The sequence below is a fragment of the Galendromus occidentalis genome, unplaced genomic scaffold (assembly GCF_000255335.2).
Source record: "Galendromus occidentalis unplaced genomic scaffold, Mocc_1.1 scf7180000077446, whole genome shotgun sequence".
Lineage (NCBI taxonomy): Eukaryota > Metazoa > Arthropoda > Arachnida > Mesostigmata > Phytoseiidae > Galendromus > Galendromus occidentalis.
Window position 1 is genome coordinate 1,409,141 of NW_003805434.1, and position 26,034 is coordinate 1,435,174.

The window sequence follows — 26,034 nt, forward strand, 5'->3', positions numbered from 1 at the left end:
GGAAGCCACCGTTGGATTGAGTAGATTAAGTGGTTTAACTCGTTGCCCGAATTCCAAGCCTGAACTCCATGCCTCGGGTCTTGGACTCCGAAAAGATTCCGGAGCTCTCCGAATCGTTCCTTAATGTTCATTTAGAGGTTTCTCTACTCGACGCTGTCTTCGGTATCTCGAAGAAAAACGGCGATAATAAATCCCGCTTCTGAGTGCGATGTCTCGGGGCTTGAATTTCGGAAATGACTCTCATGCTCGTGGAGGTCGAGCTCTCGTATGTTTCGCATCAACACTTGAGTTATGGTATAACTCTCCAGAGAGCTGAGTATGTCTCTGCAAAGTCCTCTCATTCGCTCCGGAGACTCCCCCGCAGATCTCAACGGTCCCTGTCGCCGTGAACGAGTTCACATGCGAACTCTTCTCACTCCGTAGCCAATGGGCCGCCTGGTTGGTAGGGATCCTCGACCATGATTAGACCAACACTATCCGCTCCCTCCCTTCAGGTTTCAGGTAAAGAGCCTTAGGTTTTTAGTGGGTATTATTTACATGAGCCCCACACTCCAATTGAATTTCCCACTCTTCTGGGTAGTGCGTCAATGCATTTTTTCCTATGGCTCTTTTACCTCTTCTCCCTACCTTCCCTTCAGTACCCCCAAGAATCTCGCCCATCTGGAATCTCCCTGGTTGCCCATGCGCAGAGCTCGATCCTACGCAAGTGTCTGGTAGGATAGTGAAAGCGTAGAGCAACCCTTGTTGTCACGTACCGGAACTAATGTCACCTGGAGGGCTGTGCCACGCCGTGAACTTTCGGCCAGAGAGTCCGGTTCTGGGGATTATTCATCTACCGTTCCAGGGGCGGAGCCGGGAATCATAACATCTGCGTAAATTGAACGTCGCCGTCGGTAGCGATCCAGTGAGTGCGTGATACGTTTCGCGCGTTGTTGACGTCTATGTCTCAAAACGGTCAACAGGGACGGAGAAGAAATTCGACGACCAGAGGGTCAAGTGAACACGTGAACACGTCTAGTTCGAGGGTCGCTCGCGAGCGCGAAATGAAATGAAAGCGAACAAGGAAGAGCACTGTCACCATTCCTTGGGATCTTCCCGTCTCATCTGCTGCGGAGGAGTCAAATCACGAATGATTCCTCGTTTCGAAGCTCGAGTAATCGAAGTACGTCGACATCAATCGTCGTGCTATGCGAGCCGCATAAGGGAATCCTCCTGAGCAAGTGCAGAGCTTGTGCTCTCATTCGTAGATATGTCGCCTCGTCCCTCCCGTCATCCACCTCAAAAAAATCATCATCCACGGCAAAACGTACTCTGGTGCGATATATACCCAATACCCAATGCTATTATACGGAGGGGGTGGGACCCTAGAGTTTCGCATGGTGATAGAATTCGACATCGATCCGCGACTCAGACTGCTCTTTGTCTCCATTCTCCTCCCGGTCACTCATACTGGCGGATAATTTTGACGTAGCCACGAGTGAAGTTTCAAACTCTATGCGACTCGATAACCTGGGATCCCACTCTGAAAACTGCCCGTTTATTGGCAAAGGAGCCTGTGGCGGCTCCTCTTCATGCGGCACTCCGATCCGGATAGCGCAAGTTGGCTGATTCACCTGGCAGTAATGACAGGAGGTAATCATTCTTCGAGGACCTCCATGAGACTGAGGCTTGAGCTATTGGGGTAGGATTCTTCCATAGGTGTCCATGCAATCATCCGATCCACCATTCATATCGGGTACAGTCCCAGAGGACACCCGGAGATTGGAATCAAAAATTAGGGGTATTCGAGCCACGGAGCTATGAACCATCCCAACTAATTTAAATTTCCCGACAACGAAATCATCCAGTAGAGGCTGTTTGAGATCGCAGGTCGCCTATGGACGGCCTTCTTTCGCCGGCGCTGATCGGGAGTGTTGCTTTAGGAGCGGTCGTATTGCATCGACAGAACCGCCTCGTCGGACGCGGACCCGATCAGCAAAAATTCCGACATTTAGTCCGTTATACCGTGAGCACATGCGCGCTTCTGTTGGTGCTGAACCTCCCGACGCAAGGACGTGATGCCTCAGACCTGCGAGGAGGAGCTGTTAGATCGAGAGAGCGGGACAGCAAAGCCGGACCATCCGAGCAAGGACCGTCGACACGAGCAGGCGAGTTGTCCGTATCCAAGTCGGAAGTCTTGGAGCCTACATTCTTGGTCAACTTTGACGGTTCCCGGCGACATATGACGATCGACGAAATTCGGGGGAAAATCAAGTCTTACCAGATCAGAGGCGGAGAGGAATCTGCTGAAGCCTGCGTGAGCCTGAAAGAGCTCAAGGAGATGCTGGCAAAAGTCTATAAGCGCCGCGAGGGTTTGAAATACGTAAACGAAAACGACCGAGTGACCCCCCTGTCGGAGGACATCAACGATATAATTGCCATCAAGCGACAGCTGGACGAAATCGAGCGAGACGAATCAGGACGATTGAAGCTTTTCAATCCTATCGAAGACGGCAAGATAGGTTTCTTCAACAAGGATGGGACGAAACGAATAGTACGAGACGATGTTGCCGAAAGACTTCGGAGATTCGATGCGATGATCACCGGCTCCGGTTTCACGCTAATTGACTCTGATACGCGAATTATCAGATGTCCGACTTTCGAAGACGTCGCCAGGGAGTATTACAAAGACAACATACTCTTGAAGAATCCGATCGACGGTAAATGGGTGATCGCGTCATCTAGATTGATTGATGTCTTGGAGGAGACAGCTGTGTCGCTTTTCATCGAGGAAGAAAACAAATGGGTCCACCCCACGCTGGAATTTCTCGAAGAGCTCGCGAGAAAGAAGGGGTAAGCCATAGCTCCGGTTTCTCGAGCGCGATTTGCGCGGGAAAAGCTTGCTAGTTGCGAGAGACCCCGACCGAGACTTATCATTCCACATCCCCGATCAGCGGGTTAGGGAAAACTTTCAGGAAGATCTGCTCGGGATGAGCCGGAACTCAAGAGTTGGCCCATGTTCGAAGGTCATGAGTTCATGCGCAAGATCCCGGAGTACGGATTCCCTTCAATCGATGCAGGGAAGTCTCGCATCGCTTTCCTGCTGAATTCGAGAGAGTCGAGGGTCTGCTGGTCAGAGTTCACGGATCGGCTCGTGGTTCAGAACTGCCTTGTTTACATCCTCTTTTCCCTCTCTTGTTTTGCAATTTCCCCCTCTGAGAATCCACCAGCAGATCGCTGAAAGCAGATCGACGGTCAATGTAGTTAACGATATTTTCTGATTAACCATCGGAACTTACCCTCGCTCGACGATCCATTTCGGGTGCCCTCGCCCCGGCGAAGGTTCAACGCGGTTCAGCTCCGGAGCTCTGCCACAGCGATGCTCTTCTCGCGTCCGATACTTATAAAACGGTAGGACCTTGATAGAAGAAAATTTGACGACTTTGCACGATGGGGAAGGGGGAGTCCAGCGCGAGATGATGCTGCAGTCTGCTTCTCGACGTAACATTCCTCTTTAAGCAGCGAGAGTCACCGCATCATTATTCATGACTCGACATCTCCTAGATATTCTCCTGAATATTCGACTCCATATTCTGAATCTTGCCGCCCGCCTTAGGTTCTACGGTTAATCGTGCGGATTTCTCTCGGGAGTGATTATCATACATCTCGCGTTCCTTCGTTCGGAAAAAGTCTTATTCGACTATCGGAGCCTCAGAAACTCATAACACGGGAACTCACCGATCTTGCCTTCCAGTTCAGGGGGGTCCCGAGCCGCTGCGGATAAGATAAGAGACGTTCGGAAAGGAGAAGAGAAATCAGCTGCCGATGAAAAGTGAACCCCCTTTAGAGTTCTGCTCCTATCCCACACTCCCTCTCTCTGCACCTCGCCGCCGTTCACCGAGTGATTCCATGAGTTCGATTCTATCATTGGTCTGAGTATGATTTTTCCTTTAGGCTGAGCACTCCGAAGGCCAGGTTTGGGCGTCTGAAGAAGTGAGTATTTTAGTCTCGCCCTGAGAAAAAACTCTTATAGTTTGTGATATTGTATGTGTAGTTTTGTGAATCTCTCAAAGGAAACCGAATAATCCTTCAACGAAATAGGAAATTCCGTCCCCGTACGCCGAGCCCACCCAGATATAAGTCAACCAGGGTCGCCCAGGGAGCAAAGTCGATTAAGCCACGCAAGCTTTTTGATGAAAGGTGAGAAATTCCCCTGCTAGTCATGACGACCTGACGAGCCCACGAATGGTCACTTCGATTCCCCCAAATAATATATTGATATCGTTTTCAATTTCGAACAGCTCCGGGGAGGAGAGTGGATCTGCGAACGATGGCGAGGGGTAAGAGTCATCTCCGATACTCAGTAATTGCTTGTATTTCCAAAGTTGCATAGCCGGCTATCGGAAATCCTCCGTCAAACTTCGGGGACCCGAGGATTTCTATACGATAATGAACTTTTCCCAAAGCAAGTCACCTGGAAAACCCCGGGCCGAAACCGTGGGACATCGCGAACGAGAACCGTGAGTGAACCCGAGAATTTACCACCGAAACGAATTTGCGAAATAAATGTAACAGTGCATGCCACTCACCGAAATTTTTGCGAGTGAACATAGATACTTATGTCTCGAAATCTCCAGAGGTCAGACGCCGCCGACGCCGATATCGAGAACGGGGCCGAGCGGTTTGGGAACGTGAGTTTTGGATCTGCCACCGAATTGCGACCGGTCGGGGGAACTTTCAATAAAATGGAGTTCAATCGTCCTCCTCTTTATTGTCGAGCTCACCGCTCTGCTTTTCATCCCGACGTATCTCTCTTCCAAGAGACCAGACGCCGCCGACGAGGCCCGAGTCATCACGTCAGAGGACGGTGACTCCCGATCTGCCGGAGCCCAGCAGTCAGGCACAGTGAGCTCCCCATTCCTTCCGTAGACTTGACACGCTTCCTCTGAGCATTCCACGACGAATCATCCCGAGATCAATACGAAGCCCTTTAGACGTATTTACCTCGTGGGATTGTTTTATACCTAAGGGAAGATCACCTTTCGGCGAGGAATGGGTCGGTCATTCCCACCGTAGGATTACGCTAATCTCGTTATTCGACATAACGGAAAAGAATCTTTCGAACTATCTCTGCAGAGCTCATCAGCCGACGGTTCGACCAGAAGCGTCTGCCTCGAGCCCTGGCTCCGCACAGCCTTTGGCCTTACCTCATCATATCGAGGAGTGAGTTTTCAGCATCCCTGGGCGATACATTGAGTTATTAACGACCAAAGCACTATTTCTTTCGGTAGCGAGTAAGAAAGTTCACCGCGATGTGGAGCTCGAGGATGCATACAATCATCTTCGATTCAAAAGTCGTTCTTCTGCATAAGACCCCTTCCTGAGCCTTCATGGGACTGGCTGCTAAGCATTCGACAGGAAGATGCAAACGAGTATCCCTACTAAAGAATTATTTTTCCTCCAGCATTACGGATAGAGTAAGAAGGGTAGAACTGGCAGAACAGTCCAGAGCAGGAACGATCCCGGAACGGAGGTGCGTTCTGGATTCTGAATATCTTTGAGTGCGTTGATGTCGACTGTTCCGAGAGGGATCCTGCCCATATTCCTCGAGGTTCTGCATACAGGAAGTGAACGGAGCTCGGACTTGTCCGCCTGCTTCCGACTTACATGTCTTCGACGGAACTCCTCAACTCATGTGTCAACGCCGTATCCGAGATCGGGAAAAACGTCGCACATGCTCGCAAGGCTTGACTTCCGTACAAACGTTAGAAAAGTTTTATAGCGCAACCGGGAGAGAAGTCGTTTGGAGGACGCGTTGGCAGAGAAACTTTTCTGGCGAAGTCCTAGCTAGCACGAGTTAGAAGCCTGCGACCGGATCCGTGATCACAAACAAGCTGTTTTTTTCCTCCTCAGCCAAGCAACACCGGCGACGGGGACGAAGAAGAAAGCGGGCGAGCCAGGGGATCTGGCGAGGACGGGCGTGACGTTCCGAGATATCTTACTCAATCGGCTGATCGGACCCTTCAGGAACAATCCTTGAACGACTGTTTCGTTGGTATTCTTGAGAGACATATGAATAAACAAACGAGTCTTCTAAAGCATCGCCCCGATGTTGGTCGGCTGAGGGATGCTCCAAGCTCATGATTCCACGGAGGTCTCGGGGGTGAATCTCAGCTCTTTACCGAGACGAAGACACGACCACATTCTCGAATGATGGCGAGAACCTCATCGAGACGGGAAGCTATCCTCGCTCAGGGTGTGGACTTCCTGAATTACTGAGAATTTCTCAGAGAATACCCCGCTCCTCAAGAATAGTGTCTAGGAATATTTCCCGAGTATGACCGCTCCAAAATCACAGAACTGAGACGATACATTAATATTAGACTGAGAAGAAGCTTCAAGTCACAGGGCGCCTGTATTATAATTAGCCAGTACAAATCATATATTTCTTAATGAAATGGCTCGAGCAGATCCGAAAAATGAGTTCGCTATCGACACGTGGCTGTGGAGCGAAAATCAAATTTATACATGAGCGATCCAGACGGCGGCTCATTCTTCTCTCCGACTCAGAGCCTTGCGTTGGTCGCAAGGGAAAATTCTCGAACAGGACAACGATGTATAAAACAACTGAACAAAATTGTACACGGGTACATGATACATGTACTCAGCGGAATTTCGGAAAGAAACGATTCGAAAGCTTGTTCCTAAAGCAATATTTCCCAGATGATTGAGAGCCGAGACGTTCTGACTAGTTCTCGTAGTGGTCTCCTACGGTACCCGGCGATGCCTGGGGTCAATCGGACTCTTCATCGAGATTGTTTCGCAGATTCGTTCTCACGTCTGTTTGGTATTCAATTGAAGTCTAGAGAATCATCTCCAACCTGACTCCACGATGGAAAGGAGTCTAGTCGGTGCAGATCATCGCTGAGAGTTCAGAGCTATCCGAGGAATAGATCCTACTCCCAGCTTCTGCTCCTCTGCCTCGCACTCCCTCGCGGCAGATAGTGGCGTATCAGATTTAGTTCTCAGGCGACAGAATCGGCAGGATCTCGCGCCTTAGAATTCATGATCCAATCACCAATCCAATCAATTCACCCCGGGGATACAACCGCGGCAAGAGTTCTCTGCTAACTATTGAAAATTCATTTACAGGGACGTTGATAAATTACTAGCGCCGGACACGTGTCCGGTTTGTTGATGGCAGCTCGCTCGCGGAGACCTGACTTAAAGTACACAGTGCACGATGCACTCCCACCGGGATCCTCCTGTCCATCCCGATCAGAGGAGATTCGGTTCCTCGCCAGTCTTGGTCCACGTGACGCTCGAATTCACATACAAAACTGTGCCGTAGCCATCTTAGTTTCCAATTCCTGGGGAAGAAGCGTATAAACAATAATTCCAGGAGAAATGAGCCTCGCGAGAGGAAATATACTTCCGGGTCATGATTTATCCTATCTGGCTGACTGGGGGAATTCCAGGAGGACGCCCCGGATCCCGACCGCATGGCGGCAAACCTACCCCGACCCTCTTGAGGAGGTCGTTGACGATATTGAGAGCGTTGCTTCTGCTGTGCGGGTTGATTTGCTTTCGGATTTGGTGAGGCCCTGCGACTCCCGATAGTTGGGGAAGGGAACTGGGTTGCTGATTGGACTCTCTGTACTGATTGGGATCCTTTCGTGGAGTTCCGAGTACATCCTCCGCAGAACCACGATGGGAGGAATCCAGAAGTGATCTGTAGAGAGGTCACGAAACACACAGACATTGAACCAAAGTGAAGTCCCATGACACATCACACTAAGAATAGTTTGTGCTGGAGGCCATTCGAAACGCCGTAAGTATCAAGGAAGCGAGGATCGTATTCATGCAGGTTTGCTCATCGCAGTTTAATTGATAGTCTGCCGTAGATAAACCCCGGATGAGAAACAGGCTGACGGAACCGTATTACGAGGACACAACAGGCTGAAGGGGACTATAGGACAAACGACCGTCCGTGCCACACCGGTCTGACAGACGAAGGTGTATCGGCGAACCTCCACGAGATGAATGATCGAAGATGGCGAACTCAGGAAATGAGGTGGGGCAATACACGAGCTCCAGGATTGTTAACAGGACACACCGACTTGTGAGATGAGGAGCTGCGAAATGGTTCCGGAGTGCAATTGGTGAACCACCCTCACCTCAGAAAGAACTAGATCAAATGTTCCGACTCACGTTGCAGCACGTCAATGATGTCTTGCTGCTAAATGAACATAATTAAAAAATCAATGCCAGCCAATGACCGGGAAAAAAACAAAAGTAAAAAAATCTTTGGAACGATAACCGAGAAAATCATCGAGTAAATCCGCGACCATGCGGATCGGTCTCGTGCGGTGCTGACTGGAAACTCTTCTTCTCTTCCATCCCTGCCGCAAAACAGGATTCTCGCATTCTCGCCGATCGAGAAACTACGACAATTCTTTTTAGGACGAAATTCAGTGCTGATTCTACTCTAGTGGCAATTTTTGTTCTCTATGCTTCTAGCCCAGGAGATTCGAGGGGAAACGCTTCTCAGAGCAGGGGACTCCTCTTGTGGATATCACGAAAGATAGTGGTGGGACGTCCTGCACTCACTTTTTCCGCTGCAGTCCTGTTGATAGGCTTCCGTTGACAGCGTTGGTTATCGAAGATGGTCTCTCCTGACGGGTTCTGACAGCCAACTCTCTTTTAAGGTCACTCGTTTCTTCTTTGAGTCGTTGCACCATGCACGAAAGCTCCTCCTTCTCGTCCAACTCATTTTCTAGGAACGCGTTACGTTCCAAAGCTTGATTCACACTGTAAATGTCGAGCCAAACTTCATTATTATGATTACATCTGACGGGAGCGAGAACGTGTATGCGTCTTTAAGAATCGATATTGGAACCTCTCTCCGATTAGATCGTTAGGTAGTATTTCGTCAACAACATTAATGTCCTCCTCAAGCCGGCTCCGGGAAGAAATCGGGAAAAGCGATGGATGGGAGCATATGTCGTCGGATACTGATGCAGGTATTTCAACTCAATGTCGACTGCGGGAATGCTCGCTCTTGTTTGCTCTCGGAAAATGACGCATACGGACGCCCAATGCGAGCGAATCGCTTGTTTTCCACGGATCGGGAGGCCTCGGACACAAAGAAGTTCCGGCACGCCTGTCTACCTGCTTGTCTGCCAACCTTATGTCAAGAACAATGTCCATATTCGAATGTTTAACACAACTGACTGATTCAGTGATCCGTTGACCGTCCGACCGAGTGAACTGCGAAGCGACTCACTAAGCTGCCTCGGTTCGGAAGCGACTTGTGGATAGACGTAATTCTCCACTTGGAAAAAAGAGTCGAGCTTCCTACGCATCAACTCTATACGTTTCGAGAAATTCTCGAAAACAAATGCGTCGCTCAGTGCGACGCCACCACAAGCACGGGGAGTCCTTCCGAATTCAAATCAAACGCAGTTCCGAATGCTCGGCGACGGAAAATTCAATCCGAACGCCAAATGTCCAATCCTTAGCTACTCCTTGGCGTACCGGGAGCTCCTCATATTTCTTGAGGCATTTGCTAATGCAATCGTATCTGTATATCAGATCTGTTCTTACTTTTTCTCAAACTCTTCGAGCGAGGCGGCCAGCGCCCTTTTCGCTCTCTCGAGGTCGTCGTTATTCTGCTCGAGCTCCCGAATTTGGTGACTCAGCCTCTCATTCAGATCCCGTTCTTCTAAAAGTTCTTTCTCTAAAGTCTCCAGCTGAAAACGACGCAAAGCAGCATGGTCAGAGGAAGGTCAATGGTGAAAATTTTCGGAGAAATGAACTTCCCGATGGAAGAATTCCCTACGACTTTGCGAATGCATTCGAACAATGAGTCCGTGATCGTGGGTCTATGGAGTCATGAAAAAATCGCACCTGATCTTTGAGCTCATTCGTTCCGAAGGCCAGCTTCTCCGCGTAGACATCCCGTTCCGTCTGAGCTTTCTGGAGATTTCTCTTAAGTTCTACATTTTCCTTCTCGAGTTGTGTCAATTGAGTTTCCATCTCTTGCTCGAGCTCCTGTAACGGGGAATGATTCGCGACGGGCTCACGATCAAGAGCAAACAGAAAATCTAATAGCTAACACCTGCTCTGTCGGGGAAACACATGTTCGATTCAGGGAAGATGCCTCGATCCAAGAGGCCACATTCGATCGGGCAACCTGAGGAGCGTCGCGTGCGATGCATTCGACGTAATACTTACCCGAGAATCATGCTGGAACTCGTCGAACTCTTGCTGCGTTTCTAGATACCGACTTTTATAGTATTCCATCTCCTCCTGGATGCTGGAAAATTTCCGATCCGCCATCTTGACCTGCTCTGAAAGTCACCACAGATCGGTTTTTATGAATTCATGGGAGTCCTCAGAGGAGCGACTAGAAGATGCACTCAGCTCCGGCTCAGTGACCGCCGATCTGATTTTTCTCGAAAATTCTTCCTGCCCAGAATAAAGAGGGCAGATCGGAGAGATCTGGAGCGTACGGAGTCGACGGGGAAATCGATGTTCTCGAATAAAACAGTCCGTCGAAGAGATCTTCGGATGCGTGGAACATTGCTCTAGACTTCTATGACTTTCTTTCATATTGAACAAGGAGTCGGACTAACGAAAAAAAGTAGGTCCGCCGAGGGGTCGTTCGCTGAATCGTTTTATTACGAAATTCAATCGGAGCCATAGAGGATTTCAACGCCCAGCACGAGCATCAGATTGATTTGGTCAGCGTTCAAGTTCATGATCTGAAACAGATCTTTGTAGCGCTCCGGGTTCGACATAAAAATGATGGTAAGCACTGTCGTAAGCATCTACAGAAGGCCGCGGATCATGTGTTGGATTGCAGCCAGCATGAAAACTCCGTAAAAGGCTTGGGGAAAGTCAGAATCATCCGGCAGTCTGCCATCAGCTCATCCGTCGGAGCGGATGCGCGACGAAGCAATGGATCTCGGTATGAGTCGCATCCGTGGGCTTTCGTTGCGTCTTTTTGAATACTCCGGAGCAACTTGTAGGTTAAGATGATCTTCCAGCGGAGATGAAGTATCTTGCAGCGTACGAACGGAGAAATCACTGTGTCAAAAGTCGTCATTAGGTTCTCCGCACCCAACGAATAATACGATCGAGGCTCTCACTGCCTGCCTACACTGCCGTTGCGTTTCTGATCGGAGGGATCAGATTGAGCACTTTACCCGAAGTATACAGTGAGCTTCTAGGCGGCTGAATCATTTACTGAAGCGTCCCTTATTCAGTACAAAAACGTGTATTTCAATCTTCGACGAGATTGCTACGCAGTTTATCGGCATCACATGCTTGTGGATTGGAATCGCAAGAAAGCCCACAAGTGCGCCGCCAAGTCTCCGATATCAGATCCTGTGACCGATGAACAAACATTCACAGCTATGAATCAAATTCGCTTCGCGGGACAAAAGCGAGGAAGATCGGCGAGTCGGGTTATTCGGAAATAAGAGGGAACGTGCATCGATTTTCCTCCAATTAGCGGGACAGCTCGGTAGGAAGTCAGCCGCGACTTTTCTCCGAGAAGAATGTAGCCGAGAAGTGGCACAGAGTCGATAGGAGGGTCGCTCTGCTGATTATGGAGGTAAGGCCGAAGGCGGTATTTGTAGCGCTCAAACGATCCGCGATCCACCGGGTCAAAACCTCGGACGGTTAGAATGAGCCGCAAACAATTGTCCGGGGTGACACAGCGATACGCTTCCGGTCACGACACTGAGATCGGCTCCGATAGCAGACCGAGCAATCTCACGAAATCCCGCTCCAGCGTCTGACCCGATCCGCCAGCCAAAATGAATCTTTCTCCCGCTCCGTGGCCTGCTCTCGATGCGATGAGCTCCTCCGCAATATGGAGACAACATGAAAAATCAGAATCACACGGAAAATGATTCGCGATATACGGAAGCTTCCGGGGAGCGCAGACTGAGCGGAGGAAGAAAAGAATACGATTTTTCGAGACGAGGATTCGAATCTGTTCCTGCATCATATGGGATCCCGAGCGCAACTCACAGAAAAGTTCAATCATCGTGAGGCGCCGAGCGATTTGACTCCCGACAGTAAGCGGGCGCCAAACCGGAGAAACTAGCACATTTTTCTCGTCAGAGAATAATGAGAATAATGCCTTACTTTTGTCTTGGAAGAGAGAAGCTTTCAACTTTCATTATATTTTCGGAAAGCGCTCGGTCTCGATGCAAGAGCCGGCGTGTCACTGAGGTTGAGCCGAAATCATCGCTTTGCCGGCCATCGATCGGAGTAATTCATCAATTATAATGCTTGACATTTGTGCTTTGTTGAGATGTTGCGGCTTCGAAATGTTCCATGACGAGAAGTTCGACCAAGTCTAAAAGCCGAGCACGCAACGATACGCATCACTGACCAGCCCAGATATCACCCGTTATGAGAACGGAGCAACCTACTAGCCAACCAGTCAGCTACACACTTCGCCAGTTCATCCAACGGACAAATACTAGAGGGATGCATGGGTGGAACAATTGCTATGTCCCGCAATTCTAGCGTTCTCAGAACGGAGCCTGAGTCGGCAAGATGAACGATTCCTGCTATCAGCTCCAGAGCCGCTCGCTCCGAAGCCTTCGACACGATTCGTCGTGACTCGTGACAAAAAAATACGAAAAGATCACCCTAAATGCCCGGTCCTAGGATCAGACTCCCTTCCGAGGCCGAGACTCGAGCGTAAAAGAGAATCACCCGGCATGGATTGAAAGTAGCGGATTCGGTAAATTCCTAATCGGGTGAGGTAAAACCTCTTACTCGAAAACCTTCCACTCAACCAATTCTTCTCCACTATTGACTTGTTTCTTTCCCCGGGGAGGGGGGGGAGCTGCTAAGAGATAAAAAAAAGAAGGATCGTCCTATCTGCATCATTCGAAAGCAATGGACCAATTCGACTCCTGCGACCATCACCATGGGCGAACGGCTCCAAAGGTTTCTAGACGCAATGCCGAGAAAATTAATGTGTCCAGAAGTCGCGATCGTGAAGTTCACGCGCTGGGTTCACAGCTGTCCGGCAGAACATTTATCCCTTGGAATTCCATTCAGACCGAAATGAGAGCGATTCTTGCCGACCTCTCGGACAGTCAGCTGTTCGAAGCTGTCATTCTCACAGAGAAGAACAGAGAGGTTAACATTCCGATAATTCGCTAGACACTGGACAGTAGGGCATTCGATCGACAATTGTAAGACCGCAACTCATGCCTCAGCCTCGAGGGAAAATATTGCTGAAGTCTTCAATTTCCTTGAACTCCCGTCGCCCTCCCGGAGAAGTTCCTCGATCTCTCTGCATCTCATTCCGCCGTCCGGCCCTCTTCCATTTCGAAAGTCGCCCTTGAAAATGGATTCCACTTGTCATCTCCTCGGTGATTCCACGTGATCCTCATTGCCCGTGCATGCGACAACCATTTGATCGAACAAGAGCGTTGTCAAAACACGAGTGGTTCTCTAGGCGATGTCCCGCACGAATAAAACAACTCCCGAACTCCGTGGTCTACTCTCAAGCAGATGACTCGTCGATCTCCATCAGAACTCGATCGATTTTCAAAATTTTTCGGGATCGAGTGGAATTTTCCCCGCGGCCTCCCATTGTATCCCGTCCTCCGACTTCCACGATTTCTAACTCACCGAGCCTTCAGCTCTTAGGCTCAATCGGAGCTGAAATTCCGTGCGAGCAGCCTTCACTGAATAGTTGACTGCTCGGTAGAGAAACACAATCACCTGCTTCTCTTCTTCCACAGACTGTCTGACTGACGGACGAACCGTTCTGCTCCGGTGTCTGTGAGCTTGGTGATGGTAAGGCTCCTGCCGCCGCCGCCGCGGTAACTGCTGCTGTTACGGTTTTGGAGAGAGGATGACGACGATGAGCTGCAGCTGACGAATGTTTACGGTGCTGATGGCGATGATCTTTGCTCGAAAAGACGGAGACTCTCGGACATTCACTAATCCTCTGCGAGCGTTTGCAGGGAAGACGCGGGATAATAGGACTCATCTTAGAGGGAATGGCCTGACGGACGGTTTCCGTCATACTTTTTCCCATTGCGCTCCAATTCTCTGAGAAATCGGGCAGACAGTGTCGACTCGAGGAGGACCGCAGGTACGCACATATCGGGAGATATCGTCCCCCGATTCGGGTTTGTCCTCCGCTTCTTCCAAATACCGAAGCCATACTTCCGACGTTCATTCTATTGCTCCACGTGCGGTCGAACGATCATTCGGAACACATCAATCATGGAGTACAAAAATTTTCGCGGCTCGCGGCTCAAATGCCTTCAGTCCCGGACTCTTTCGGTCGACTGGAATTCGCGATCTCGGAGTCCAGGAATCGCGGATCTAGATCTTCGGAAACTCGACAATATCATCGGAATTCTCAAGTCTGTTGACGGGTATGAGACTCGTTTCTGGAAACGCTCGACATCTCAGGATCAGATTGTCATCATTGACATCTCAGGACGATGAGGGGACGCAAACAATAGACCTTCCCGTCATTCGGTCGGATAACGAGTCCCCGAAATGAGCTCCCCTTATTGGTCCTGTTCGGGCCCCGACCTGACGGCTTGATGTTTGACGTCGCCAATATTCAAATCACGAAATTGAGCGTCCGGACGTGCATCCCTCTCGTGATCCAAACTACGCCCCGATCATATCATCGTAGATTCCAGATAGGTGCTGGAAAGGACAAAGGAGAGCCGGCGCACCAAAGAATCGCTCAGAGGACCTCAAACCGAAACGACGGGACATGCCTGCGATAATAGAAGCTGGAACACCAGGCTGGATTGGCAGGACACGAGAGAATCGACCAGGCTAGATTCGGCCCGTGGGCCTCCTTGAGATATAGAGCTCCAATTGCTTGAATGGCGTTTTATTGACGATGCTGCGCTAAACTATCGGAGCTTCACTGGATCTCCAGTAAGAGCTCCGACGACTACACTAGAACGAGTTGTAATGATTCCTCACGGGTCTTGGCTTCAAATTCTATCGAAAAAGAGGATGGGATGCGCGCATAGGGCATTGCCATAATTTCACGTCGAGAAGGCTTCGACATATAGTGTGGCTATCTCTCTAGATTCTCGTCGATTCCGCCGCTGTGTATGGTTCGATATTGTTGAGTAATGGAGCGACGAGTGGACTATTCCGCGTGGTCGCGGGGTATGTGTTGACACATGGTATTAGAGAGACATTATTGAGAGATGTTTCGCTCGTGAGTTCTTGCTTAGCATGAACAAGCTTTGGCCTTCACCGTTGCCATCCTATCACTAACGTACCAATGATAATCATGATATTGAAATATTCGACGCGGACATATTTTCTCTCACTTATATGGTAGTAATTGATCTCGAGCATATTTCCTGCAGCTACGATTGGTAATTGTCTCTCCGATAACCTCTCAAGTGCTTGCTGCCCTCTCACTACTGGTATAGTATAGTTTTGTCATGCTCTATCAGCTTTCGGCAGCACTAATCTCCAGTCCTTCTCTTTGGATAATGCACGCAAATGCCTTCATAATCTTCATCTCAATCCTTACCCGCCCCGTTTGGAGCCTCTCCAGATCGGAGCAGCCGAAACCTCCGACTCGCGAAAAATGAGCAATCGCTGGCGCGAGCTCAAGTTTTCTCCAGCTCGATGTCGGGCTGCATTCAGTCTCATTTTCTATCAAGCTCCAGTTCTTGCTCTCGGTCAGAGCAGCTTGGTGAAGTGTCTTCCTCTCTGAGGGGGTACAAGATGTTCGTTGTAGGCATACCCTCCCAATTGCCTGGGAACCGATCCCCGTCTGACCGATTACACTGCATCGAGAGCGGCATCTGAGCGTAGAATTCTTTCAGCAACTCGGTGTTGTACGGACTCCATTCGATGGACTTGTAGTTGTCGCTGATGCCGTACCGCCGCGATGTTTTCTCATGATGAGCTCTGTGAATATTCTCGGAGTCAGGAAGCCAGCGAATGCGTGAAAGCCCGCGGAGGGGGGATGGAAGAATCCCCCGGAGGGAGATATAGAAAGACACTTACGTGTTCATGTAGTCGAAAAACGAGCGTAGGCTGAAGGAATCGATGGAACTTTTGCAAACCTCCAGCTTCGAGAGGGGATAGTAATGCATGTAGGTGACACACATCTCCTCGTGTATTCCGAACCCACCGAGAGTGATGTCCTTTCTATCAACTGTGTTGTACCGGCAAGTGATCGTGACTGCATCTCCCTGAGAGTGGAAAACATGGATAGTTCCAACGAGAGTCGGAATCGAAGACCTCGGGGTTTCGTTCGGAGCCTTTGTAGATCGGCCGCTCCGAAGCTCGATAAAGGAAAAAATTACCGGTAGAACGTTGACTTCTCGCGGCAACCTGCGGATTTCTTGGAAGTGAGTGGAAAAGTGATTGTCTCTCGCGATTTCGCCGAGAGACGCTCCTCCTCTTGAGTGTTCGACCCATACAGCGACTCCGGCTAGATGGGTGTGGAGCTGGGCAGCTACGATGTTGATGCCGTTTGGTGGAAGACCCTGCAATAAAAAGCTCCTAGTCGACGATGTCCTCCATTTCTTGAGACAATAGGTGGGCTGAGGGTTCCCATGTTCGGAGGAGGAGTCGAAACATCACTCCTAATCTCACCGCTCGAGTGCATTCGGAGATGCAGTAACCCTTCAAATCGAACTTGGGTTGTCCCGGCGGCACGGCCATTTTGTCCGTGTACTCCAGGCCTACTTCGAGGATCCCGATATCGTGCTGTCGCAGACGATCCGTATAATGGATCTGCACTCCGGAGCTGTCGATGATATCTGCGACGCAGGAGAAATGCGATCAGCGACCAATTGCCAATCGAAACCCGGTGAATGATTCCGCGTCTGGCGCGAGCAGTCAAAAGAGCGCAAGTATCCCCTAGCAGCCTCCCAGCTCCTCGTCGAAGATTGATTCCTGATCGACGAGGCCGGGCTAACTTTGAAGTCAGCCTCTTACCAGATCTGAGCTCCGGGTTGTTGAAATGAACCTCCAACATAACGAATGAGGAATAATTCCTCCCCCCAGTCGGGAGGCCGGCAACTTTTGGATATCGCAACGGCTGCAATAGGGAAAAGCTTCCGCATTATTTAAGACGACACACTGATCCAGAGACCGTTGGCGCTCTCTCGACCATGTTCGACACAAAGGCTAATCTTATGATCTCGACAGCGAGCTCCGCTTCGCTGGGCTTCGCTTTTTTGGGCTCACCGGCGCACCCATGGCCCACGCGGCCACGACGTGTTTGCATTTCCCCAAGATCTGGGGCCTCTGCGGACTGTAGCAGTCGTCGTTCCAATCGGGGAGTACCTCCCGCACGTCCACTTCACAGTGAAAGAGTTCCATATGGTGAACGACGCCTTCGCTGTCGGGTGAGATCACAGCCTCATACTGAACGATATGCTGCTTCCGACGGAATTCCGGCGGGAACCGGAACATTTTACACCAGTACGTGGTTTCGCGTTTCGGTACAGCGACCTGGAACGGAAGATCTCGGGCTAATCGCCCAGGCTTGTAGGGCTAGGAGGGACTGCCCTTGCGATGGAATCCGCTGAAGAATGGAATCAAACCCACTTGATCGTTGAGGAATGCGTAGGTCTTCACGTCCTCTGGCAACGGCTCTTCCTCGTCGCCAACCGTCGGTTTGAGTATGGTCGTTCGTTGGAAACCTTTGTGGACCGCCCTGGTGATTCTGAGTCCGTCCGCTCTTTTCAGCGGTCCAGGTCCAGACGCGAAGACCACATGGACCGTTCCTTGCTCGATCTTATAATCCTTGTCATCACACGTGTCAAAACTTCTCGAGAACAGGAATCTGAAAAATCATGACCCGTACTCCTTCGATGGAATTTCTTTGTGGGGCTCTCCAGCCGAGAATTACAAAACAATTACAATTACAGAACCACCTATCACCGGAATTATCACGTAAGTATGTATATATTCGCGGGATCATCACGCAACCAAGATCTCAAGACCGACCTCAGAGAAGAACCTTTGCGTTTCAGCGAGTCGAGACGACAATGTTGTTGTTCCTCGACGTAAAGGAATCCTTCCGAGTTTGTATGACCATCCTGAAACAAGGGAATGTCAACTGAGGTTTCCGAAGATTTTCCTCGACATTTTCTCCTCCCCGATTCCGCTGAGGTATTTTGCTCTGAAAACACAGTGAATGGTTCCAATAGTGTTTGGTAGTTTGTCTGTGGTATACTGGCGGCTGTCTCCGCGCCCATCGGCCGCGCCCGCTCACGAGCGACCTGCTCGAACCCATGAGGATAATTCCTTAATCTAATGCCGCCTGACAGACGTTTGGACCGCGGAGCTCTGACGTGAACGGTAATCGGTCATCCCAAGCCTCATCGAGTCAGTGAGCTCCCTTGATTGTCGAGCATCCCCCGCACGTTCCATTGCAGCTCTCATAAAGTGATGACATCGATCAGGAAGCCTGAACCGTTGTGCAGGGGAAATGGAAGCAGCGCGAGGAATTTAATATCTGCTCTCTGAATGGCGCTCACGAAGAAGGAGTTTCTCGCCGTCCGCCATCCTTTCCCCCCGTTATCTCGCAGCGGGAATGTCGTATGAACCCTCCTGATGAACGCCGGTGATCTGCGGGAGTTCAGCGAGATTCCTTCTTCCATGCTTGGGCGCAAAGGGTAATTCGTGACAGGGCCTCGCGTCGTGTCTCTGAGAGTCACAGCTCTTCGCCTAGGTTCCGTCCGTAAAGCCCCGGGCGAGGTCCTGGAGATTCCGCTCGGACATCGGAGGTTCTCAATGATGAGCCCTGTTTCCGTTTCCGCAAAGAACATCGAAGAACTCATCTGGGTTAACCATAAAAGAAAGTCCTTCCTCCGTCGGAAATTCTCGAGACTCACAGCGAAGAGTCTGCTTTCCCAAGTAGAGGAGCACGACTCTGGGAGTCGTTGACAATTGTTGACAGCTTCAACGCCTTCTACGCGAGGCGGAAGATGTGAGAAGGAAGAATTTGCATAATTATTGACGAAAGTCTCTCGACTGTCGGCTGCTCGGCATCCCACACTCAAAATCGTCAGGGAGGTTTATCCAGGACCTCCGAATGCTTCCTCGACTTATTCGCATCTTTTTCCGCGCGCGTTCTCGATAAAAGGTGCACATATGTACATCGAAGCTGCCCGAGGAAGAGGTCGTCGTGGTGGAATAAAATCCGTTCGATCACGCTGAGACTTCCGCATTCCCTCATCGAAAAAAACATTTCCCCTGTGGATTGCTTTGAGCTCTCGCTCCTTCACTCGTTACGCTTGATTCGGGGAATTTTCCCGAGGAAACCAATTTCGAGCTTTTCTTACCTCAAAATGATGATCGCCTTTCCTGTCTACCCAGAGAATGCAGAAATCGGCACCCGACAAGTTGCCTCTGTCGGAGAAGCCGAAAGCGAACCAGCTACTCGGATGCAGTTGGAGTTTCAGTTCGAAAGTGACCATTTTAGCTGAATGGTCCACCTGCCAGAACAGATTGAAGTTTCCGACGGAATCCAGCTGCAGGGATGATACGGGGGACGTCTGTCCATCGTCGTCGCTGGGTCCCGGAGGCTTTCGCGGCAGCCCTGCGAGGATTCGCGATAGAATGAATGGGATTCCGATCTCCACAATATGTCGTGTCTACAGTGTCTCAGCCGAGTTCCGAAAGAAACAGTCCCCAATCGACGGAAGAATCGTCGAGCGATTTCCAGGGAATTCAGCGACTACAGGCGGCAACGGAATCTACGCCGCGAAACATTGATCAGAGGCTTTAGTCGAGCGCACCAGGACAGACTTACCCCAGGCCGTGGCCCAGAGGCCGAGCACGAGAAGACTTCTCAAACACAGCATAAATGACTGAGCTTCAACGCCGTACATCGGGACAGCCGAAGTTCCACGAAGAGTTTTCCCTTTCCACGCCTCTTCCTCTTCGAAAGGAAGACTTCGTTGTGGAGTCGGAACCCTGTGCGTTCTAATGAATGGCGCCCCTACGCGCATTCTATGCGTAGACAGATCGTTCAGGCGTTTTCTCCTCGCGTTCACACTGGTGTTAACATGGATCCATGCTGAATCGAAAATAAAACTCCTTTGTCGGCTTCGATCATATTCAGAAACACGGCTTCATATGCGATACATGCCGCCCTCGGGAAGATATCAGATATCATTGAGGAGAATGACTCCTTCCGACGTCCGTCGAGGGGTTGACGAGGGGAATAGGTCTTGTATAAGGAGCTTAGGCACCGGATGAGCTCGTGCTCATCTACTCGTTCCTGTGAGTTGCGACGCAGGAAGTCAGAATTCGCTTGTCGCAGCAGTGAAGCCGGTAATCCCCGCTGTTGCCGGTGATCCTCGGGCATTATTAACCGATCACAGCGTCGGGCTTTTTCCCTGCCCGTAGGACAACAATGGCTGCCGTAATGAACCGGGCTAATGAGAAATCCTCCTGAGGCTGCGAACGCCTGTCGCTTCTGCGAACGAGCTACCGGCATTTTAGCGGCTTGCGGAGCTTCGGCGAACTTTCGTTGCCGAGCAGTTTCCTTCCGACATCACGGAAGCTCCAGGCCACGCTCGCATGAGCGTTGGAGGGGCAGCATATTCTCGAACCACGAAAGACGAAAAAAACAGGTGCTGTATAATCAGAGCAATGTATTAATTGAAGCGGGGAGAGCCTCATTCCAGGACGACTATTGTACATGTCGGAGGGACCTGGGCTTTACAATCACATAAATTTTCATTTATTCATGTCTCAACGCTCAGATCGACAGATCAACAGCGGCTATGAGCCTTTTCGCCGGAAAGGATCTCTAACTCAATGGGAGGGGTCTCAGTTTTATGGTACAGGTTCCTCGGTACTCTAAAACTAACACGCTGACGAGGTTCCGTAGCGGGTCGGAGACAACTGACATTTATTGATTCATTCTTCTAAGACCAGAGGACGCTATCGACTCTTCGAATCCATACAAACAGTCTCCATCATCCTGGGAGCTTCACGCCATGCTCGCTTCCGCCCGCACCAATTTGGCGTTGACGGCCGCTGGTAGCCGGTAAGGGACCTGCGAAAAGAATGATGTCGTTTGATAATCGACTCCAATTGATTCGATTCGCTTCAGCACGATTGATATCGCCTCCCAGGAGATTTCTTCGCTTTCGGGCTCTGTAGCGGGACCCGGAACGAGACCGCGACTCGAACCACTTACCATTCCGGCGTATTTGATGATGGCATTCGCTTGAGATTTTATGAGTTCAAGTTTCTTCTCCGAGCCCCCTGTAAGTGATTCCCGGTTATTGGCGAACTTTCAGGAATCGGAGTTCTTTCTGCCAACCCTCCGGAATCCCCCGGACATAATGGAATCATCTGATGTGCTCCGCCCAAAGAGTCTCAGAGACGAACTTTCAGGACCCGGAATCCAGAATACAACTGCGGTCGAATTGGAGATAGGAGAGAAAAGCCTTACCTCCTAAAAGTGGAATCAGACTCAGAGCTGTCGTCTTAGGACGTCTGATGGTCTTGTACTGTTCGGTGAGTATGTTCATGACAGTGACGAGGACGTCGGGAATAACCTTAAACAAATGCATCAGCCGATCGAAATATTAGTATGATGATGAAGAAAATGCCGAAGCGCCCTCTCGGGTGCTCATTGTCATCGTGATGAAATCGACCACAGACGTTCATACCGCCGGATATCATTCGATCGATCCATCCACTCTTCGAGGCAGTTATCCTCAGGATTACTCACCCGACGGACTTGCTCACTGAAACCGCAGAACGTATCCACCATGGTGTCGACCTCGTCCGTAGAGAGCGGGACTATCCGAAGTCTACGGAGGAGGTCCAGAGCCTCTTCATTCTTCTCCAAATAGTAGAAATCGTAGAAAGTCATGAGATCGATCAATAAGAGCAAACAGGGGGTTGATTGACTGCAAAGAAGAGAAATGTTCCCCATTTAGCGAGGTATGGACGGTTTGGAGGTGCCGGGTACCGCTCATTCTCAGTGAAACCCGAGCGGGGGAGATCGGGGATCGCCCAGGGGAGATTACTCACAATGTGGCGAGCTGGGTCGCCATTTTCTGCAGTTGGCTACGTTTACTGCCTTCCGGGCCAGCCTGTGTCACCTGCGGAATCATAGGAAGAGTTTCGCATGAGTATACGGTACTCATTCGCGTGCTCCGCAAACTGCACACGTACATCAGTTAGATTGGGAATGAGACCCTCCCGTGAGAAGGAATAATCTGGAGAGTTTCATCGATGCTCACCTGCAACGCCAGGAGTTTCGTGAGAAGTTCCACACATCTATCTTTCTGTCCACCGAGATCGTACAGTCCGACAGCCTCTTCGTTGAGACCTCGGGCCTCAGCCGCTTCCGCAACAATCGTCACGATTTCCCTCCGATCCTGGACGAATTTGTCCAACGCGCCTCTCTGGATGCCACCGTCGGCATTCCGCTTGCCTATGAGAAGAGCAACATTGCATTCGTTGGATGATCACCGCCGATTATTACCACAGTACGGAACATACAACAAAATCAATGCTGTGTGTGAGTGCACGGAATCCTCCATCTAGGAATCTAGGGTGTCCCAAGCTTACCGAGCAGTTTAGTGAACTCTTTGGTGTCTAAGACGAGTTCTTTGACGCACTGAATCCAGACGGATTCGTATTTGTCCTTCAAGGTGAAATAGTATTCGAGAGCGAGTTCCGGCTCATCGTGCTCGAAACGAAGAGTGTAAGAAGTGATGAGGCGAGGGAAATTGAGATATCTGTGGAAGGGAGACCTCACGTTCGAAAGCTACCCCTTTACAAAAAATTGCGGAGCACTCATCCTCCACGTGAATCAGCGGTATGGCAATCGAGGAAAAGAAACTCACGATCCCGAATCGTCTTTCACAAGGAGAGGATCTTGTCCATTCTTGGCGTGCTTTATCAATCCGAGCTGGCTCAAGGCAACGGCAATATGGACGGCATGACACTGCAATCATTGATAATTATTAGGCCGAAGGCAAGAGACGGCTAACGCCCTCCGATTTTCTCTCGCGAGCAATCCAAAGGGATGGGGCCGATCACCGGGGCAACGCACCTTGTGCGGGTCGAACCGGTATAAAAATTCGATGGCGAGTTCGAACTGGGCTGACAGAAGCAGGACATACGCATACTGGATTGGCCTTTGGTAAGCATCGAAATACGCCTGTGAAAGTAAGAGTCCCTCGTGAACACTCGAAAAAAAAACCTTTGGAATATGCGACATCGTTTGAACGGCTGAATCAGTGACGTACTTCACCGTATTCCTCGGAGAGGAGGCTCTGAAGCTCCCGCAGCGTGATCGTGTTGCTGTCGCGCGGCATTGCGGTCGACGAGATAACTTGACAGAGTTTTATCCAGAGATAATCTTCGATTTCCGATGCTACAGCACTACGGTCCATTGGAACCTCACACCCAGCAAGAACGCCGAACACTACACGTTGATAAGGATTCGACGCTCCCCCGCTAAGATCGCGGGCAAATCTGCGAAAGATTCACACGAGGTTTCGAACATATCTCTTTCGACGTAAATTGGCCCATCTCAGAGCGTAGGAGACATAAACATCGAAAGATGGTCGCTCTTACTTGAGACGAAGCGCTTTGACGCTGTCATCACTCAACCGGTGATGAGAGTCTCGTTGGCACTCCTCGAACTTTCCAGCCAAATCGAACATCGACGACTTCATTGCGATTTCTCGAGCGCATGCGAAATCGCCACACCGGAGCGCGTGGTAGATCATGGCCCACGCGGGATGTCCATCGACCATGGGCTCTCCCGGATGAGCTGCATCGGACGAAGACGATGGTTAGCGTCCCGTCGATTCGAAGACGAAAAAACAATGTGGTGATGGATATGCCATGATGGATACCGCATGAATAATGATGAAAACTTCGCGCAAGACAAGCCCTCGGGCTTCTCGCGAGTCGTCACGTGGTGATCAACGTTTGTTGATACTTGATATCTCGTATATATCGGACATAGCGGTATTCCATCAAAGTAGAGGTTCAAACACCACTGCGAGAGGTCCATTGACAGGACCCTTCTCTAAAGGCTCTGCGCCGAGGTGACGTCGGCGAAACTCACTTGGCGGGACGGGTTTTACGTTGAGGTAAGCGCGAATCAGATGAGCAACACCAGGAGCGCCTCCAAGGAAAGCTTTGTTCAAGTTGCCATGAACGGTGGCGCGGAGGTCGGTCAAGTGTTTCGTTTCGAGGAACCGTCTCGCACCCACGACAAGCGCGAGTCTGTCGTCGTCATCGGAATTATATCGTTTCTGCATAGATTGCAGCAACTGCCAGAGCGAAGCGACGTCCCGCAACTCCAGCTGCTCGGCCACATGCGACATGTTCTTCACGATCGCCAATGAATCTAGGCTTCCCGAAATCAGGGCGGTGTTGTGATCTGTGAGAGCTTTTGAGTACTGGAGTTCTTCGGGGGAGAGTCGGGCTCTGACTGGGGCTCCGGACACAGATAGGAGAGAAGCGTCCCGGGGTCTGTAGCTGGTGGAATTGTTCAATGTGAAATTCAATGTGTCAATGAAGCTCTGCTGTCGCTGCTCAGCAGTGGTATCGGCACAGTGCTCGAGACAGGCGACGATTTTCCGTTTCTCGCTCTCCCATCTGAAAAACGCGGAGCATCGGATGAGTTTTCCGCGAAAATATTTCGATGTTGTCTGTTGATTAATCTCGCTCATTCTCCTCGGGTATCGGATACGCATCGAATTCTTGATGAGTAAACAATAACCTTTCTTTCTGGGCTTGAATTACGAAGGTGTCGACTTCCTCTTGAGTCGTTTTCGCGGTATCCGCAATGACGGCGAGTAGGCTGGTCTGTCGTTCGTTCTTCAGGAAACCCTCAATATCGGTTGGCTGCAAAAACGATCGCCCCTCATTCAATCGTCGGAAACGTCTTGAAATGACTGCTGAGACGCTCGATGGGTTTCTCTCCGCGGTCAATCGTAGCTCCACTCACCTGAATAGTTTCCAGAGGACCGAAAGCGATCGAGGAGGGCAGACCTTCGACTCGCTGAGAAAGTTTGGGTAGATCGACTCCTCGAGAGCCGAGAAGGATGGAGGCGTGGACATCCGCTTGTTCGCGGCTTGGGGCGTCCTCCGAAACACGGTTCCGCAGCTGTTCACCTGGGGATTCATATGCGAGGGGAAACCTCAGAGCTCAGCGTGAAAAAAAGGAGTCATCGACGACGATCAAGGACAGGATTCAAACTCGCGGACTCTCAAGCATCTGGGCGCCGGAGTTGAGGAAAAACTGAAACTCACCCTCGGCAAGCAGCTGGGGAATGTTCCGAACCACTCGTGGGAGATCCTGATCTGCATGAATTTTCGCCACGAGAACCTCAGCACCCTGGAGAATATCTTGAATCGACGAGGCGTTCATTTTGAAGGCTGCCGCCTCGAAGGAAGATTTCTTTCCCGTGTCAAAAGTGGCCGCACGGAGGGTCTTTCCTCTAGGCTGACTTTTCGTCTGTCACTGGACCCTGTGAAAAATCATGGATTCGTGGCTAAGATGACGAGGACGAGGGAATCTCACGGAGAGCACTCCTGCCTTGATCGATTCGAAACGGGAGGTGTTCAGCAGATTCGAACGGTTTCGTCCAAGTTCCGGCTCAAATATTGGCTCGAACAGGATTGCGAGCGCAAGCCGCGCCGTTTACGAAATTGATGAACGCTTCAACGATACTCCGACACCGCAATAGGCGGAAAGCCGTAGAAATTCCAGTCCGGTCACCCACCGCGGCGTTATCTGTATTGAATGAGAATGAGCTCCGGAGGAAGTTTTCCAACACGCGGACTCTCGAATATTTTCAACAGGCGCTGCCGGGTGCATCCGTTCCTGTTGGCGCGAATGCTGACTGTGATCCCAGCGCCCCTGTGATCGAGAGGCGGGCGGACGAGCATACCAGTTTCGACAGCCGCATGTGACCCCTCATATCCTCATATGACGTAGGTCCCTCGTATGAGGTTGGGAGAAACAGAAGACATGCATCCTCGATTTCTGTCCGCCTTTCC

At 50.5% G+C, this 26,034-nt stretch overlaps 4 protein-coding genes across 4 annotated transcripts; 1 reads left to right on the plus strand and 3 right to left on the minus strand.

Moving 5' to 3' along the window:
- Nucleotides 1–3,313: 3,313 nt before the first annotated feature.
- On the plus strand, nt 3,314–6,019 carry LOC100900170 (uncharacterized). Its single transcript, XM_018639586.1, has 8 exons — nt 3,314–3,390; nt 3,734–3,811; nt 3,934–3,972; nt 4,081–4,179; nt 4,281–4,319; nt 4,446–4,499; nt 4,617–4,670; nt 5,893–6,019. The coding sequence occupies exons 1-8, from the start codon at nt 3,359–3,361 to the stop codon at nt 6,017–6,019; spliced, it is 522 nt and encodes a 173-aa protein (XP_018495102.1). The 5' UTR covers nt 3,314–3,358.
- A 2,193-nt stretch (nt 6,020–8,212) lies between these two features.
- LOC100900308 (nuclear distribution protein nudE-like 1-A) lies at nt 8,213–13,711 on the minus strand. Its single transcript, XM_029111501.1, has 5 exons — nt 13,648–13,711; nt 10,216–10,331; nt 9,889–10,032; nt 9,586–9,731; nt 8,213–8,790 (listed from the first exon to the last, which is right to left on the minus strand). The coding sequence occupies exons 2-5, from the start codon at nt 10,318–10,320 to the stop codon at nt 8,586–8,588; spliced, it is 600 nt and encodes a 199-aa protein (XP_028967334.1). The 5' UTR covers nt 10,321–10,331; nt 13,648–13,711; the 3' UTR covers nt 8,213–8,585.
- Nucleotides 13,712–15,662: 1,951 nt separating this feature from the next.
- LOC100900452 (dopamine beta-hydroxylase) lies at nt 15,663–19,863 on the minus strand. The gene is made up of 10 exons (XM_003743501.1): nt 19,793–19,863; nt 19,323–19,579; nt 17,983–18,074; nt 17,581–17,818; nt 17,218–17,484; nt 16,966–17,068; nt 16,621–16,787; nt 16,329–16,511; nt 16,027–16,214; nt 15,663–15,927 (listed from the first exon to the last, which is right to left on the minus strand). Exons 1-10 carry the CDS (start codon nt 19,842–19,844, stop codon nt 15,663–15,665), a joined length of 1,812 nt encoding a protein of 603 aa, XP_003743549.1. The 5' UTR covers nt 19,845–19,863.
- An 853-nt stretch (nt 19,864–20,716) lies between these two features.
- On the minus strand, nt 20,717–25,419 carry LOC100902356 (nuclear pore complex protein Nup93). Its single transcript, XM_003743436.2, has 15 exons — nt 25,285–25,419; nt 24,980–25,146; nt 24,752–24,876; nt 24,092–24,627; nt 23,593–23,791; nt 23,262–23,490; nt 23,066–23,173; nt 22,857–22,957; nt 22,579–22,748; nt 22,248–22,441; nt 22,036–22,106; nt 21,731–21,911; nt 21,449–21,554; nt 21,191–21,258; nt 20,717–21,046 (listed from the first exon to the last, which is right to left on the minus strand). Exons 1-15 carry the CDS (start codon nt 25,400–25,402, stop codon nt 20,981–20,983), a joined length of 2,439 nt encoding a protein of 812 aa, XP_003743484.2. The 5' UTR covers nt 25,403–25,419; the 3' UTR covers nt 20,717–20,980.
- Between the last annotated feature and the right edge of the window lie 615 nt (nt 25,420–26,034).

Coding starts and splice junctions, on each gene's coding strand:
- LOC100900170 (XM_018639586.1), top strand. CDS start 3,359: ATGCTCTTCTCGCGTCCGATACTTATAAAACG. Junction 3,973..4,080: donor AGGTTTGGGCGTCTGAAGAA/GTGAGTATTTTA, acceptor TCAACGAAATAG/GAAATTCCGTCCCCGTACGC. Junction 4,500..4,616: donor GGACATCGCGAACGAGAACC/GTGAGTGAACCC, acceptor CGAAATCTCCAG/AGGTCAGACGCCGCCGACGC.
- LOC100900308 (XM_029111501.1), bottom strand. CDS start 10,320: ATGGCGGATCGGAAATTTTCCAGCATCCAGGAGGAGATGGAATACTAT. Junction 10,033..10,215: donor AGTTCCAGCATGATTCTCGG/GTAAGTATTACG, acceptor TCCCCGTTACAG/GAGCTCGAGCAAGAGATGGA. Junction 9,732..9,888: donor CGAATGAGCTCAAAGATCAG/GTGCGATTTTTT, acceptor CGTCGTTTTCAG/CTGGAGACTTTAGAGAAAGA.
- LOC100900452 (XM_003743501.1), bottom strand. CDS start 19,844: ATGCTGTGTTTGAGAAGTCTTCTCGTGCTCGGCCTCTGGGCCACGGCC. Junction 18,075..19,322: donor AAGGCGATCATCATTTTGAG/GTAAGAAAAGCT, acceptor CCCTTGTTTCAG/GATGGTCATACAAACTCGGA. Junction 16,215..16,328: donor GAGAAGTCAACGTTCTACCG/GTAATTTTTTCC, acceptor TTCCACTCTCAG/GGAGATGCAGTCACGATCAC.
- LOC100902356 (XM_003743436.2), bottom strand. CDS start 25,402: ATGAACGCCTCGTCGATTCAAGATATTCTCCAGGGTGCTGAGGTTCTC. Junction 23,174..23,261: donor TCTCCGAGGAATACGGTGAA/GTACGTCACTGA, acceptor TTACTTTCACAG/GCGTATTTCGATGCTTACCA. Junction 22,749..22,856: donor GTGAAAGACGATTCGGGATC/GTGAGTTTCTTT, acceptor TCCCTTCCACAG/ATATCTCAATTTCCCTCGCC.